Consider the following 17482-nt stretch of genomic DNA (forward strand, 5'->3'; position numbering starts at 1 on the left):
GAGCTTACGGCCTGTCAATTTTATATATTGCCCTCATTATGTATAATAGCACTGTATACTCGCGCTCCCCCTTGTGGCGGCAGAATATTTTCATTTAAAGAAGACCTTTCATGTCCTCTATGACAAGGTGGTGGAGAACGCTCCCGTCACAGTGTAGTGTCAGAGGGGCAATGATTTAGGCCCCCCTGACAGCACAGTAATCTCCGTAGCTGCAACTAATACCGCAATGGAGGAAAATACAAATAAAATAAAAGGTGAATTCCTCCTTTATACCCCTGTCTGTACAGTCACTGTGTTGCAGGACATTCACTGCAAGTATATTTTGTGTTTGTTGCTTGTTACTAATTCTGACTCCATTCAGTCACACTCGTTTGCACATTGCGGAGGATGCCAGATTTTAGGTTTGTATCTGACCATCTGCACTTTTCAGCAGCTTGAATTGTCCTGCTCGAGCAGCTATAATGTATTGGCATACTTGTGTAAAATACATTATGATCTGTACGCACACTTAAAGGGAGTGTCACCAGACCTCAACATGGTGACAGAGGCAGCGACTCACAAGGAGAGGGGGTGTCATTTGATTCAGGTGACCCTAACCTATCTGTCGTACCCCCTAGACAGCCTTGTCGTCCTTGACTTGACTACACAGGGCCCTCTCTCCTCAGTCCCTGATCGTGTCGGTGGCAAACCTTTTGATTCTTTCAGAGTCGCCTTGACTGCAATGATAAAAGTATTAAAGCTCTGGGGTCAGAGGTCTCTCTATTCGTGACCATTAGGGGAGCAAAGGCTGTTGAGGATCCGCTCTAGCGTAGCGTGGGACGCCAATGTAGGACCTATAATCCAGAGCTGTAAAACAATGACGCAGTAGAAGACGACGCTACAGTGATCCTCATAGAAAAGGGAACTTAGTAGTTATTGAGGGATTTTAGGCCATGAAAGTCAGGCATTGGTGGAAGTTGTGGGAACCACCACCATGTTTACTGAGTTCAGGATGTCTGCTTCACGGTACTTCAGCGGTTTCCATGATCCAATAGATAGGTGGCCATAGCAGGACCAGCTCAGACCCGGTCCCAGATCATTCAGCCCGGTCACAGATAACCTATTAGATATGGCAGCACATCTAATAAAGGGGTTGGCAGCACTTTAGGTTACGGGACAAGATCAAAGCACCTGCCTGTCGTCTTGACTCTTGCATTCTGTTTCATTTGCCAGGAAAATTCCTCCGGCATCGAGCAGTTCCTCCTCCACGCATGCGCCACACCGGACCAGCACAAATTCAGCGCCTGTGTTACAGAGTGTGAACAACACTGGTTTCCTCTCGCCCAGCACAGTTACCTCTCCCCCAACTCCTGTGACCTCTCCCTGTACGTCTGTGGACAAAGTCCTTTCCCAAGGAACTACACTAAGCACTCACACTGCAACAGACCCCACCAGTAGTATGCAATCCAGACAAGTGTCTTCTTCAGCATCCACACCGTCAGTGCTTTCCTCATTGCCTAGCCCAGTCTCCAGCAAACCTCAAAAATTAAAATCCAACAAGGCTGTGAAACCTAAGGAACCCCCCGCCAGCAGCACGAACTGCAGTAGCAGCGGCTCAGGAAAGAAACGGAAAAATAACTCCCCACCCCAGCTGCTAGCGCACCCCCCTTCCCATTCCACTGAGTCTTTTAGGAAAAACTGTGTGGTGAACTCTGGAACGTACCACTCGCCCGGCACAACGTTGTCCCACAGCAGTCCGCATGGTGTCGGCCTCAATTTTGTGAACAATCGATCTGTGAGTCTTAAACATGACCAATCAGGGAGGGGTCCTCCGACGGGAAACCCTGCGGAATCCATAAAGCGCATGAGCGTGGTGATGAATAGCAGCGACTCCACGCTTTCACTCGGCCCGTTCGTTCACCAGTCCAGTGATCAAGCTGTGAACTCGCACAACACCTTTTCCCATTCTCACGCTTCCCTGGACAAGTTTACGGGGAAAAAGCGAAAGTCTTCAGCTGGTCCCAGCAGCATCACCAACAACAGCAAATCCAGTAAGGTTGCCAAACTGCCGCCAGTAAACAACATTCACGCAAAACACAATAGTGGGATTTCAGGAACGCCGACGCTGACCAATAATTCGCTTCGTCATCAGGTAAGGAAAACTGACTTATTTTAAGGATGTGTGAGTGCGGGGTTTATTGGGTATCCTATGGGATATCCCATGTATTGTCAGAAAATTGGGGCATCCCCGTACACAGAGTCAGTCTTAGCGGGTGCCCAGGCTACCAACCCCTCTGCTTGCCAGGTGTAAGTCACCTAAGCTCATCGAGTCCCTGCATTGCTCAGGTTTGCCGCCATACATCTGTCCTCCCAGATTTTCGGCGGTAGGCCTCACCTGTCCTCCTACACATGCAACTATTCTTTCTGCCTCTACACAATGGTCGTTCGCCAGTTTCAGCTTTTGCTTACCCACTCGTTCCTAGAATAGTCCCCAAATAACATGACTATTTTTTTTATTTTTTTTTCCCGCCATGATGCGTTATTTTACACCGCACCTTTCCTTCGTGCCGCGGCGTCCGTCATCTCATGGAGCCGCTTACAATCACATTAGTGTAACCCTACATACACGGACAATGGAGAGAGCTGCAAATGTACCGCGGCTTCTGGCGCCCCTTTTAGCAGGAACGGCTGATGGCACAGACAGTCATCAACCTGACAGGGGAGGGAGGGAGGTGTCGGGCGCACGGCTGCTATCGCTATGGTAACAGATATTTCCCAATGTGCTGAGCAGCTACTTAACCCCCTGCCTCCTGGAATGGAGAGCTGGCGAGTATCTCGCTTCTCACGTAAAGCTCGAGAACAAGCGGCGAGCTTGCAGGGTGACGTGTGACTTCATCCTCTCCCCATCTGACGAGTCCCGGTGATCTCACGCTGCGCTGCCTCCTCTCGCGCCATGTGCGTGTGACATTTTGTTTCTGGAACATCATCCAGACAATTATTTCTCTCTGTCGGGTAGGAGGAACGATGACGTCCTTTGCTTGTACAGTCAGCATAATCTGCCATGCACCAGCTTCGCTTTAGCCGCTCGCGGTTTGATCACTTTAGTCAGCAAAGACTGATTAAATTAGCACGGCGCCGGAGAGCGAAACGGATTTACACGGCACACCGCGAGAGGAAATCCTTAGCGTGCAGTAAATCGGAGAAATGGCACGTATGGTGCATAATGCCTGGCAAAGTAGAGAGGCCTGTGGTGAGGCCGGAAGTATCTGAGCATCAATGTCAGGCAGCCAGGCTATTAGCTTTATTCTATATAAGGCGGTATACATCCGTATTATATGGTGTACACTATGGCCTGCAAATTCTGTCTCGGCAACAGAGCTTACACCCCAAACTTAGTACACCACCGATCCCTATGATGCTGCCAGATTGTAATCTCTATAATGCAGACCACAAAACACGCATATTACACATATTGTGGGGATATGGATGCGGTATAATCACTCTTCGCTCTCTTAGGGCCCCTTCACACAACGTAAGCGCTTGGCTCATTCCGAGCCGTACACGCGAGCACTTCTAAACACTTCCCATTCACTTCAATGGGAGCGCGCGTAAAGCAAAAATATAGAGACATGACCCCCACGTGTGCTGCTTACACACCCCTTGTTGTCTTTGGGATATCACATATTACTACATAGCCAAATTGTATCGCCCCATGACCTCATATATAGCACCCACCACATGCTGCTAGGTCGCCAGTCATTGTAGCGTTCCCTCCTCTCATACTAAATGCAGAAATCTATCTGAGCGTGCCGCCATATTGTACACCCCCAGTCCTTATTAAGGGGTTCTCCCAAGATTTAAAGAAAACCCACTCTCCATTGTGCAGGTTATAAGTGAGGGGTAGAGGTTTGACAACTGGGACATCACCAATCACTAGAATATGGGATTTCATATACCCCCATTAGAGTGAGTATATGTACTGTCACCCCTTTCTCTAATGTACTGCGCTCAGGTACAGCAGTCCCATACAGTTGAATGAAGCAGCGTTCACGTGCGACCACCAGTCCAAAAAGGGCAGGGGGGGGGGACAGGAGCCTTGTTCTTGTGATCAATGAGGATAGCGGCAGTCAGACCTCCAACCGATCAGACCCATTCTGTGGATAGATACGAGTGACTCTTGGTAGGACCCCTTTAATGTGTGTGTTCACCTGATCAGTACTTCCAGGACACCGACATGTTTTCTAGGAGTTACATATGGATGACCTGTCCTCAGATAGCGCTGCTTCAGCTTTATAGGCCTATGACCTCTCATTTGTCATGTGGCTTGTTCGCAGCTCCGTCCCATTCAAGTGAATGAGACTGAGGTACAATACTGAGCATAGTCGTTAAGCAGTGTACAGTGCTGTGAAGAAGCCGCGCCACTCGCCTAATCCATGCGGTTTCCTCAAATAGCTGATCGGTGGGGTGTCCTGGGTGTCAGACACCCGCTGATCAGATATTGTGATTTGTTCTAAGGATAGGCCGTCAATATTTTACTCCCAGAAAACCCCTTTAAGCCACGACATTTCTAAAACCTTCCCAAAGGGCTAGAGTAATGGCTGTCCAGGGCCTGCCATTGTAGCCTGCCCATACTGTGCCTGGTATGCAGCTGAAAAGGACGTTGCGGGGAGGCTCCTCCTCAGCTGGATGCCAGGCACAGTATGGAGTTGTAGATTATTATGGTTGGGGGGTTTTGTGGAGACAGGAGGAGACTACAAGAATGGACTACTAGCTTCACTTGTCTTAAAGGGATTCTATCATTATCACTAAGAACACGTAGGAATAGCCTTAAGAAAGCCCAGTCTTCTCCTACCTTTATTATTCTGATCTGCACCGCCATTCCTGAGAAATGTCTTATTTCTTCCTTATGTAAATGAGTCTTCAGAAAACACAGGGGGGCGTTCCCCTTTGATCAAAAAGCACAAGGGGTGTCCCCTGTGCTGTCTGAAGACTCTCCAGCGACGCCTCCATCTTCTTTTTCCGACCCCCCTCTTTGCTGCGTCATTGGCCACGTCTTCAGCTGAGAGAGCAGACTGCATATGTCCGTTGGCCATTTTCCTGTGGCCGAGTGGATGTTCGTGTAAAAGGCCACAGGAAAATGGCCAATGGACATGTACAGTTGACCCTTTCGGAAGAAGAGGCAGTAGGGAGAAGGAGACAGAGGCACCAGAGGGATGTCCCCTGTGCTTGCTGAAGACTCCTTTATATAAGGAAGACATTTCTCAGGAACGGTGGTGCGGATTAGAATAACAAAGGTAGGAGAAGAAATGGGATTTTTTTTTTTTCTACCCGCCGTAAAATCCTTTTCCGGATCTATTCACTGGAGAACACGGCACCATGGGATATAGGAAGCTGACACTAGGAGAATGAAAAGCTGTCGGCTCAGCCTTACTTAAGACTATTCCAACACGTTCTTGGTTCAAAAAGGGACTCTAACGATAGAATCCCTTTAAGGCCGGGGCCCCACGGGCCGGAAATGCCGCGATTTGCCCACGGCGCAGACGCCACAGGAAAAATCTCGGCGTTATACAGTATCTGCAAGGTGTATTGGGATTCTCGCGAATCCCATCCCCACATTGCGGAAAAAATCACAGCGCGGACACACCGCGATTTCCAAAACCGTTGTTTTTTGACATCACAGCATGTCCATTATATCTACGGAAACGCCAGCAGCTTTACCGTAGATATAATGGTAAGAGAAAGTTCGCGGAGGAAAATTCTGTGAGCGTTCTCTTCAAAGCGCTGTGGAAACAACCGCAATGCGTTCACGCAGCGCTTTAGCACTGCATTTATGGCCTGTGGTGCCTTAGCTTTAAAGGGGACTGAAGCATTTATTATTACTAAATACTAGGTGGGGGTCTGATCTCTGGAACCCCCTCCCCCCTGCTCGGCAGAATAGTGGGCAGCCAAGTGCTGTGCTGAAGGGTTTCCTCGAGGACGACTTGACCGCGTGACGAGTGAAGTCTATGGCGGCCCCTCAGTATTGTAAATGTCACTGTGCTCCTCCGTTATCCGTGCACTCGACTAGTAATGTCTGCAGGGAAATAAGCGCTGGCTGAGCACTGAATCCATGTTTTTTTTTTGAGTATGTGTTTTGTTTTTTTGTTTTTTCACTGTAACATGGAAATCTCCATCTGGGTCATTGCAGTCGCAAGCGTCCGATAGTCAAGACAAGCCCCTTAGGGCGCGCGGGCCCCACAGGCCGCTTCTTGTCGTGTCACTACTGCCGAAGTGACCGCGGGGCCGGCGCAGGAGATTTCACATTACATTTACTTCATGTCATCTCTCCCTCTTGTTTTCCAGCCAAAGGCTCGTCCCTGACACTTGTTATTACACGAACTGGACAAGTAACGGTAACAATCACAAACCTCCAGCTGGCTCTGTGGGCTCCAAGATGCCTTTGAGTTTTCTCAACCTTTTTTCCGTGGTCCTCAGGTGTGTGGAGTGTTTCTGAAATTTGTCAGCTGGACAAGGAAATTCCCCCCCCCCCTCCCCCTCTTTCTTCCCGAAGCCATGTCTGTAGCAGTCAGTCCCATCGCCGCTTCTATCAGTGTTAGTGGACTGAGCCGCTTGCTACAAACCTGTGAGATTTTTTTTATTTTTTTGCGTTGAGCGCGAGCTTACGTCCTCCGGCCCGGGCACGAGAGAGAGAGAAACTTCACTGTAACTTTATAACAGGAACGACGTCTTCTGCTGCCCCAGCGGTGTGGACGCCACCGGCCGCCACCAGAGGAATACGGCTTTATTCTTTTTACAGCAATGCTCCAGTGGAAAAAAAAAAACTACTAAAATAGCACAATTACGAAAAATAAAATAAAATCTATAAAAAAAAAATGAATAATAATAATAAAGACTGTCGTGGGCTGGCCGGCCTTTTTCCAGGTTACACACGCTAAGAAGCTTTGAGGAGTTTTAACGTCAATAATATTTTCTCAGAATGACCTGATTTTTTTTATTTTATTTTATTTTTTTTAATACTAAAATTTTTGTTCTTTGAAAATTTTACTGTGATTGTAATGGTAAAAACCAAAACGGGCAAAAATATTCGGGAGGGCTCCAAAGATCACCACCTTGGTTAGAAGTGACGGTTACGCCGCATTCCCCGTCCTTACCGTCACATTTTTGTTTGCAGTTGGGCCACATCATATCTAAAAAAAAAAATTCTGCACTCCTAGACCCGTCAGCCATGTTTTTTTTTAGTCTGTGACAGCTTTGATGCCTTTAAAGTGTTGATGCCGGCGGACATTTTGGCAAGGCCTCCATGTCAGCCGGCTACGAATATCATTATCTATGGGTTTGTGCATGGGCAGATCTAGGGGGGTAATTGACTTGAGACCCTAAAAATGGAGTTTTGCATCCGTCCCCTTTAACTAGCTGTTCTTTATAGCAACCGCATAAGGTTGCGTTGCCATTCCTCTTGTTAATGGCGGCGTCCAGTCCCTGCCCACTGTGTTGTAGGATGGGGAATGGGGGAATGGCAACACCCACATGTCACTTTATTGATGCATTTCCTGGAGGAACCACAGTGTTTTATGGGGAATACAATTATTTAGCAAGACGGACATGTCCGGAGAGGTGACGCAGTGTTACTTAGAGAATTATATCCACAATTTGTAATATATCTACATGTTTTTGTTTGTTTGTTTTGTTCCCTGTGCGGCGTATAACAAATGCTATATTACTACCTGGATACTGGTAACAAGCTGCTGCTGTTGATGGATCTTATTAAGATTACGTAGTAATGGCAGGGGGATAACCTGGCTATGCTATACAGTAACAGGAAGAGTAATCCTTTACCAATCCTCTGTTTTGTTTTTGGCTTGTTCGCCATTTTTTAAGATGGTGAGCAGCGCAGGAATCTTAGCGGGGTGGGAAAGCCGCGCCCAGTCCAATTTATTATAGCTCACGCCATAAACCGGTGTGCAAGTTTGATGTCAGTCCCGGATTTATGTTCTGGCACACGAGACCTTTGTGGAAGGGATCGGGAGGGGTGGCACCAGTGGAGGAAAGGATCAAGCCTGGTAGCGGAAATGCCAGTCTTAAAGGGATTGTCTCATTATGGACTATCGAGAGAGCCTCTATCCAAGTGTCTGATTGCTGGGTTCCTGATCAAAGGGTACACCGATGATCAGGAGGACGAGGGGCCAAAAGTTCCCTTGTGAATGGATCCCCTATGTACTTGTGTGACTGGTGCTCCATCCACTTCTATTGGGCTGCGGGGACTGTAATCTCCAGCGGCCCCATAGACGTGTAAGGAGTCCTGGTCATATGACTGCACATCGGTCGGGCCCTCAGCCTTGTCCTGTGGATACGGGAGGCGTCTATAACAGGACAACCCCTTTAGTGAGAGATGTATATGGGGACCGTTACCAGAGGTGGCAAGAAACCTCCATAGTGTTGTATAGCATGGTGCACATGTACCAGACTGTAGGGGGCAGTGTCACATAGGACATCATAAGTATGACCGATCCCTCAAGAGCAGCTTGTTGTCAGTTTCCAGCTAGTAATAGGTAATGAAAATATATGACAAAAATGCTAAATTTAACATTGTCTGGCTAATGGAGAGGTCTCCACCTTCTATAGAGGTGACCAGGATACTTGTATCTTAAGACTAGAACTGGAATTTCCTCCTTCTGCCCAGAGCAGCCAATCAGATTTCAGCTCTCATTTCTCTGGAACAAGTTTGAAAAGGAAAGCTGCAACCTGATTGGTTGCTAAGGCTGCACACCATTAAGTCTGTTGTCAAGGATGAATGAACTAATGGCTGCTTTCCCCCTATACCGCAACACCGCGCTTGGCCATGGGCTAACATTATTTTGTAGTTCCACGCCTTTGCGGACTGACCTGCAGTACCACACACAACCCACGAATAGGTGTGGCGCTGTGTATGGAAGAAAGCAGCCATGTGTTTCAATCCCAAGTGCGTCTAGATTCTGGGAACTTTTTCTAGCACATTTTCTGGGATTTTTCTGGTGAACCTCTACACTGTTGTCCTATCCGTACATATCAGCGTCACCTCCTGACATGGATGGTTTAATGACTAAAATATTTGTATTCCCCATATTATAAACCATTCCTCTGTTATTCCCCTTGTCAATTTCATAAATTTCTAAGGAGTTAGTGCTGAGTCCGTTGCTGATTTTTGCAGTGGATTCTGTCCCAAAATCGGAATCGGGCGCTGCCTCGCATTGTATTTAATAGGGGGCACATATGTGTCCTGTACGATCTGGCTGCGCCCCCATAGGCCCATTTATCTGGTCATAATCGGCAGCGGAATTACATTTCCAGGTGGAATAACAGAGGAATAGAGATGAGCGAGTACTATTCGAAACAGTAGTTTCAAATAGCACGCTCCCATAGGAATGAATGGATGCAGCTGGCACGCCCTGCGCGCTGGCTGCTCCCATTCATTCCTGTGAGAGCGTGCTATTCAAAACTACCGTTTCGAACAGTGCTCGCTCATCTCTACAGAGGAACATAGAAGAGCGATTTTTAAAATATGATGACCCAGAATTGCCCCATTGGAAATCCAAGTATTCTAAACCAGACATGTCCCCTACAAGGGCCCGTTCACACTGGCACAGAGGGCGCGAATTATGGCGCGTAATCCACATCCTAATCCGCCCCCTGCGCTTTCTTTAGGTGGATTCATTGAGCTGCGGCGTCCGTCTCGCGGCAGCACCCTCCGGAATCGGCCCATTCATTTGACCCGACGCCTGAGGGGAAAACCGCCACAGTTGTGGCAGGTGGGTTTCGACCCGAGAGTGATGCGGCTCCCGCGTCACTCTCCATGCCAAAACCCGCTATTACGCCCCACGTGTGAACTAAGCCTAAATGACATGTAACGTCTGAGTAAAAATTTTCCCACCCATCTTAGTTTTTTTTAAAAAAAACTTAAAAATTCTACTTCAGAAAAAATGGGATTTTATTATTTTTTTAAATTTCTTTTAAGGCACTGGCAAGCGTCCCCCTAGGTGTCAAGTCCGTTACAAGGCCCGTGTGTCGGGGGTGGGGGGAGGCGGCATACACCGGTCCCACACGGTGGCCATATGATTGTATTATATAGGTATTACTTAAAACTCCTACGGTTTCTTTAACCTGAAAAAAGAAACTAAAAATTACTACGAACAAAAAAAAAAATTACCTAAAAAAACGACGACAAACCCTACTTTTTGTATCCTTATTTTGGAATTTCTTCTATGATATAAGAAAAAAACAAAAAACCAAGTATCCCTATTTCAGAAAAAACATATTTTGTTAAAAACAGAAAAAAAAACTGATTGTACATATTGAAATATGTATTTTTGCACAGGTCTTTTTTCCCTTCTCTCCAGTTTTTGGTACAATTTGAGATCATCTAATATTTATTTGTTAATAAAAGAAAAAAATACCTTTTATGATTTGAAGTGATTCACTGCCAAGCCGATCTTCTAACATGCGATTTCTAGGGGGCGCTCCTCCATTTTTGCGAGGAGGGTCCAGGGTCCTACTTTTGGTCTCTACGGAGTGGATTAATAATTGCAGTTGTACGCCATTGCTTTATATTAGGAAAAAAAAATTGAATTTAATCTCTCACTGTAGCTATGGGGCTAACACGTTTTTGGGGGTTTTTTTAGGTTTTTTTGGAAAATGTAATTTTTTTTAATTTTTTTTTTTTTTTTTTTTTGTTCTATACCTGTGTGTGCAAACAAGGGCACACGAGTGCTTGTGTGTGATTTCTAGACCTACCGAGAAAATGAAAGTGCCTGGTTCTAGTTTCCAAGCTGTACTTTTTAGCTTTTTCCTTAACACTTGAATGTTCAGTTGTGTTTTTGGTTTTTTTTCAGAGCTTGCTTTTTTTTTTTTTTTTTTTTTTTTTTTAATATCGTGGTTTCTGAAATTTTCTAACAGGGATGAAATGATTCACAGCATCTAGTACAAACCATCTTGCCAAAGGAACCTCTTTGGCACAGGGGGGGTGTAAAAACAAAAAAATCTGTCATTGATTCGTTGTCCTACCTGCAACGCGGCGGGTACGTTATTATGTCTAGGGTTGGCGACCAACATGTGCGTGTAGTGTTAGAGAAGGATTTAGGAATTATTTAAAGGAAAAAAAACAAAATATTTAATAGATTGCCGAATTATCGAAGAAGAAAAAAAAAAAGTTCTAAATTATTTAGTATTGAGATAAATTAGATGAAATACCGTAAGCCACTTACCTCGCGGGACCCGAGTCTACGGCAGAATTCTTAGCGCAATGGCGGGATTGAATGATGTCTTCCTCTGAGTTCCCTTTGCCAAGAAATTTCTTTGGCCATGTTCTTAAAGGATGGCCTGTTACTAGTCTGCAATCTGTGGCCTTCCATGTTGGGAGTCGTTGTACTCTTAGGCGCGGGTTGTAGACTACTATTCTAGAATAGGATGGTGGACATTTTGTGGTCTCCATGAGAAAGCAGCTAATATCGACAAGGTTCTGTTTTAGTTGTTTTGGTAGACAACAAAATGGCTGCCTCCAGTGATAGATTCTTGTTAAAGTCGTTGGATGACGCCAAATTTTTTTTATAGTCTAGAAACTGCACCACGGGTTGTAGACTACTATCGTGGACATTTTGCGGTCTCCATAAGAAAGCAGCTAATCTGGACAAGACTGTGTTTCTTAATTGTTTTGGTAGACAACAAAATGGCCACCTCCATCAGTAGAATCATGTTAAAGTTGTTGTATGACGCCAAATTTTTTATAGTCTAGAAACAGCGCCGCTTTTGTCTCTGGGCTGTGGCCAGTATTGCAGCTACTATTATATACTCAACCTATAGATGAATGGCGCCTGTTTCTGTAAGAGATTTTAGCCTTGTACAACCACTTTAAAGGGAGCCTGTCAGCAGGTAGGAGTGTTCAATAATATTATTGATGGTGCTATATAAGGAATGGAGAGAGCAGTGTAAACACATCACGCATGTTGTATGACTACAATACCCCTGGTGCCATGATCAAAAGTGCCCAGGAGGTGGCCCCTTTGCCCCGAACACGTCCTAGCATCAAATCCGGAGACCTCTAGAGCCGGAGGGCTGAGGAACACTTAAAGGGGTTTTCCGGGTTTCCTTAGGATCAGTCATCGATTGAAAATCTCTGATAGTCTGACGACCACGGACCCCATGGATCAGCTCTTTGTTGTTTAATGGAATCACGTGGTCTGTCCCATTCAAGTGAATGGGACTGAGTTGCGATACCAAACACGGCCACTATTAAGATGAACGGTGCTGTGCTTGTCCGAATGAGTTAAAAACAGCTGATCGCGCATAGGACATGAATTGATAAGCCCCGAAACCCCTTTAAGGCGGCATTACATGGCCCTATTACAATAGGAGGCAGAGATCGGAGCAGGACGCTGTAACTTTAAGCTTCCTGCTCCACCTTACAGTGAAATCAAGACGCCTCAGTGTCCACGCAGAGATTTTTCGGTCATGCAGCCCAAAGGACCATCGCCCCAGATCTGTTCTCCTTGCCCTCTCCATCCATATATAGCACTGTTGGCCGTTTTAATGGGGTCAAACCTGCTGACGTCCTCCCACAGAGTCCCTATCTGTTCTATCCTCACCACCCAACCTAACCATGAGGACAATGTAGGATGAGGTTACGTCCCACGAGGTTTGCGTTACAGGATAACACGAGCACTACAGGTTGTCAATGTGAATGTAGTTCTTGGGAATCTCCTTGAGTCGCTCTCTTTTCTTTCTCTCTGTACAATGTGTGAATAGTTTTTTGGGATTTGTACACCTAATCGAGCATCTGATCAGCTGGACTTCTGGGCTGCTGTATAGTTCATGAACAAACCAATGTCATGGGATAGAAATTACTTTGGATATTTAAGAGAAAATCTATAGTTATTTGTTTTGTAACAAGTTTATGTAAATAAAATAATTTATACTATTTATAAGAAAACAGATTGTGCTTTGCTTTATGACAGGAGGAGTTACCTGTGTCACACTGAGGCAATAAATACAGGACTGTTCAACCAACCGAGCCATCGCTGCTTATTACCATACGTGTGCTTATGGAGGTAGTATGGGGGAGAGGAGGGAGGCCTCCAGCTCGAAAACTCCCATCGAAATAGAAAATAAACCGCCTGGCTGATGTGGGATTTACATTTTCAGCAAATTGCGTAAATCAGGAAAAAAAAAAAATAATCTGCTTTTGAATTCCTGAATTTTTGAGCTTCCAGGTGTGAACGTAGGCAGAGTATGACATTATTCTAATCAGTCTCGGGGCTCGTTCACATCTGCACCCGGGACTCCGATCTGCAGGAGACGGAAACCTGTAGTCATGGTTCAATCCCATTCACTTGAAAAGTGTCCAGCCGTGAGCGCCGGTGAGCGTTTTATGCTCTCCGCGGCAAAACCGTTTTTTAGTCGGACACGCAAGACTTTGTGTCCGGTTAAAAAAAAAAAAACTGTTTTGCTGCGGAGAGCATAAAACACTCACCGGCGCTCATGGCTGTGTTCACACTGTATAACTCTCGCATTGTTCATCTGATCGTCATCCATCAGAGGATCAGAAATATAGTGGGCTGGTTTTTGGTTTTTCTCTTTTGAATTCTTCATCTGCCTCCAATCCTTACAAGGTTTCCCTTCTAAAATGTTTTTGTTTTTTTTTTCTGTTTTTTAAACATTGACCTCAATGATATGGAATAGATACAAAGGGAAAAATCTACGGTTTGTATTTGTTATAGGGGAAGCTTTTTGATCTGTTTTATTTGGATCCTTTCTTGGATCAGAACAACGGTGTGAACAAAGCCTAAGGGCCCGTTCACACAGAGTAAACATGCGTATTTTTGCAAAATACACATGTAAAAATATGCCTGTAAAATGTCATTGAAGTCAATGGGAGTCTTATTTTTACACATGTATTTTGCCGAAATACACGCGCGTTTACTATGTGTGAACGGGCCCTTACAATGACCTTTTTGTTCCCTTTTGCCTCAGTAGCCATTGCTCACTTTTTCAGTAGGTTTTGTCTGATATTGATGGTTCACCCTTAGGCCTGGTTCACATCTGTGTCGGTAATCCGTTCGCAGGAGTCTGCATGGGGACCCCCCTCACACGGACTACCGAACGCACTGGTAAGCGGTGTGCAGTGAAGGCACATGGAGCCCATAGGCTATAATGGAGATCGTGAACTACTTTCCTGTCCGCATGACTCGTGCGGAGACCATGCAGAGAGCACACGGACCCCATTATAGTCTATGGGGTCCATGTGCTTTCACTGCACACCACTTGCCAATGCGTTCGGTAGTCCGTTGGGGGGGGTGGGGTCCCCATGCAGACTTCCCCGAACGGATTAGCAACACAGATGTGAACAAGGCCTGGTCTGTTGCATGGGGCTGAGCTGCAATACCAGAAAGACCATAGACGAGAGAGGCTGAAAACACTCCAGATTTATCACAGTGCCTGAAATATTTGGTGCATCTTTAGACTGTCTTGTCTACGACCAGCTTTAGACTTCAGTTCTGATTGAGGATGGGGGCCGTACGTAGGGATGATCTCACCATCAACATCTTGTTCTGGGTCGTTTCAGTTGCTAGGAAAAAAAAAACATGGCAGATAATTGGTTAATTGGTCAAAAGTGGTCGATCACGCCAAACATGGGGGATTTTCAGCAGCCAGCCAAAAATTCCCAGCATGGCCGATCTGTTTTCAGTGGACTAAAGTGTTTACTAATCCCCTGATCCTAGTCGGCCTGCCCCCATAGGACAGATAAGGGGAGTGAGGGGCGGAGTATCGCTGTCAAACAGGGCAAACCCTTTAAGTGTATACCACCTATTGGCTGCCTTACTTAGGGACAGAATTTTAATTAATAACGTTGTCTTATTTAAGCCACTCCCCTTTCACCAGATAAACTCCTCCCTTCTCCGTGTAACCTGCCCCATTTTCAAAGAAAAAGGTTTGTTCTTGATCCAGACACACACTAGTATGGCAGTGTTATGTTCTGTGGTCACTCTCTATAGTAGAAGGGTCCCCTGAGAATGAGCCGATCACATGGTCAGGTCCTGATTGATCTAGATGGAGCTGATGCCGAGTGTCTGCGCCCCCTGCAGCGCCACCACAGGGGAAATGAGGTATTACATGGATGGATGTGCCGGGTCATCCACAGCGATGTCCTTGTGAACTGTTCTCACTACTTGAGCTCAGGTATTTCTGGAAATTTGTCTGAACCCTGAAATTCACGGCCCTGGATTTAATTTTAAAAAATCTTTATTAAAACTTTGGATTATTTTCACCTCTCCTGTCTGAATACTCCTCTATCCTCTGCAATTTCTACATCCCACACCAAAGATTACCGGAAGAAAGGAAACCAGAAGCCAAACGTCTCGTCTTACAAAATCACAAGACTGATCAGATCTCGTCGGGAAGGATTTGTACTCTTAAAGGTGAGGTTCACTTACTTTTCTATGACTGTCTGTGGCTCTGCAGAAGTCGGCAGTTTAATGCCTTGTGTAGTGGTTGTGACTGGTACTGCAGCTCAGACCCATTGTATAGGACTGAGCTGCAGTACCATTCATAGCCATTACATATGTATGGCGCGGTGGCTGATTCTGCCCTTTGTCAGCTGATCCCTGGGGGTGCCAGGTATTGGACCAGCAGCGATCTACACTAGTGTGGACCAACCATTACTGGTTTAGGAGACATTGTATGTGAACCAGGACCTAAGGACAATAGATAGAGCAATGTGACCGACACTGGATGGCCAAGTACTGAACATGTGCAAGAATTTTATGTTACTTAGTATCAATACAAAATTGAAGACATTGGGGGAGATGTGTGCAGACTGGGGTATTCTATGCCAGTCTCTCTCCTATGTGTATGTATGCGCCCTCTACTGGGCGGGGTGCCTGGAGCGATAGCTATGCCTGTGTCAGTCCTGCTGCAAGGTTCACAATTTTTTTTTTTTTTTGCACCACAAAACTGACAATTTAATAGTATTTAGACTCACTGGGGTAGATTTAGTAATAAAGGTAAATAACACTGCAAACACAGCTCAGTGGTGCCGTCTGTACATACAAGGTGCTCGCCCTGTACTATTCTGTACATAGGGACGATAGATAGATAGATAGATAGATAGATAGATAGATAGATAGATAGATAGATAGATATGAGATGGCTAGATAGATAGAATAGTATACATGCTTGGTAAGGTGAGTTACTTTGTGGCTATCATGTTGCAATGGCCCATAACAGACTGGTCACTATCTGGGCCATACAGCACTGAGTACAATACCATGGCGCTGGCGTTATTATATAGGCCTGCCAGGAGTTAGCTGTGTAGATCACAATGGATCGTACAAGTGCACTGTATAGCTTATTTGGAGTTATACACAAATATTATAGACATTATGCCAAATATGTTAATTAAATATTGTAACATCTTAGGCTTCATTCACATATGTGACAGAGTCTCTTAAGGAGACTCTGTCACATATTCCACTGAAAAATCGGCAGAGAGGTAAGAGTCTGCACGGATCAGCTGGTTTCAGACCCCATTATATTCTGTGTCCGCAGGTAGCGGCTGGTTTAGCAAGCAGGCGCTCATTTATTCAGGTCCCATGGCGGATCCAAACAGAGCATGGTGCAAGTGTGAACCTAGTCTTATTTGACATTATGCATATATTATTTCCTCCAGACTGCGTCTTCCCAACTATACTGCCCCCTACTGCAATGGGCAGAAAGTGATTTCTATTATTTGCTTCTGAGGGTACAGAAGACCACTGTAGTGACCTGGCTGTGGAAATGCGGCATGTGCGTCCACTGGCATTACCCTCATCCAGTGGTCATGGATGTAGCTTTGAACAGCAGGTGGCACCATACTTTGTCACGACATACTATAATCCTCTGGACTGGGTCAGATCAGCAGGGGGTGACTCCTGGCACCCATCAGCTCCTTGCTTGGAGTCATGGTGTACTAGAACAGCTCCATGTTCAGTGGAGAGTCCTGGAAAGGTGCTGTAAGCTCCGTCCTATTCAACAGTTTATTAGCAGTAATCCTGGGAGCCGGACCCCACTGATCTGATATGGATGACCTATTCCAGTAACGTCTTGGCCAAACCCTTTAAAAAGTTTAACACCAGATATTTCAGCCTCTAGGATCTCCACCGCTCACAAGACAGACAGGAGATAGATGGCTAGATAGATACTAGGTTAGGCATCATGTCAGCCAGGGCACCTTATACTGTAGCCCCATTCAAGTGAAAGGAGCTGAACTGGAAAACCAGAGCTACTGGTGGGAAAGATCTGGGAGACTTGTAATGGTCAGACCTCCAGGTTGTTCCCCCGTGTACGTCAGCTATATGTCCAATAACAAGTGTACACAACCGCTTATCTCAATAAGTCCTCTATAATGACAAGTACATGAAGGTTATTTCTATAGTCTGGGTTAATCACCTCAATTTCTTTTAAAATCAAAAACGACCACAAAACAATTCTTAGGATTTCC

The 17482-nt window shown here is 45.7% G+C and overlaps 1 protein-coding gene across 5 annotated transcripts in view; it reads left to right on the forward strand.

The window, feature by feature from the left end:
- ATXN7 (ataxin 7) overlaps positions 1-9390 on the forward strand; it is an 85850-nt gene extending 76460 nt beyond the window's left edge. For all 5 annotated transcript variants that reach the window (XM_075286964.1, XM_075286960.1, XM_075286962.1 and 2 more), the window contains 2 exons: positions 1213-2131; positions 6322-9390. In XM_075286964.1, the coding sequence (XP_075143065.1) occupies positions 1213-2131; positions 6322-6339 (937 nt within the window). In that variant the 3' untranslated portion in view covers positions 6340-9390. The remainder of the gene's footprint in view (positions 1-1212; positions 2132-6321) is intronic.
- The last annotated feature ends 8092 nt before the right edge of the window (positions 9391-17482 follow it).

This window comes from Leptodactylus fuscus, chromosome 9 (assembly GCF_031893055.1).
Source record: "Leptodactylus fuscus isolate aLepFus1 chromosome 9, aLepFus1.hap2, whole genome shotgun sequence".
In the NCBI taxonomy this organism is placed as follows: domain Eukaryota; kingdom Metazoa; phylum Chordata; class Amphibia; order Anura; family Leptodactylidae; genus Leptodactylus; species Leptodactylus fuscus.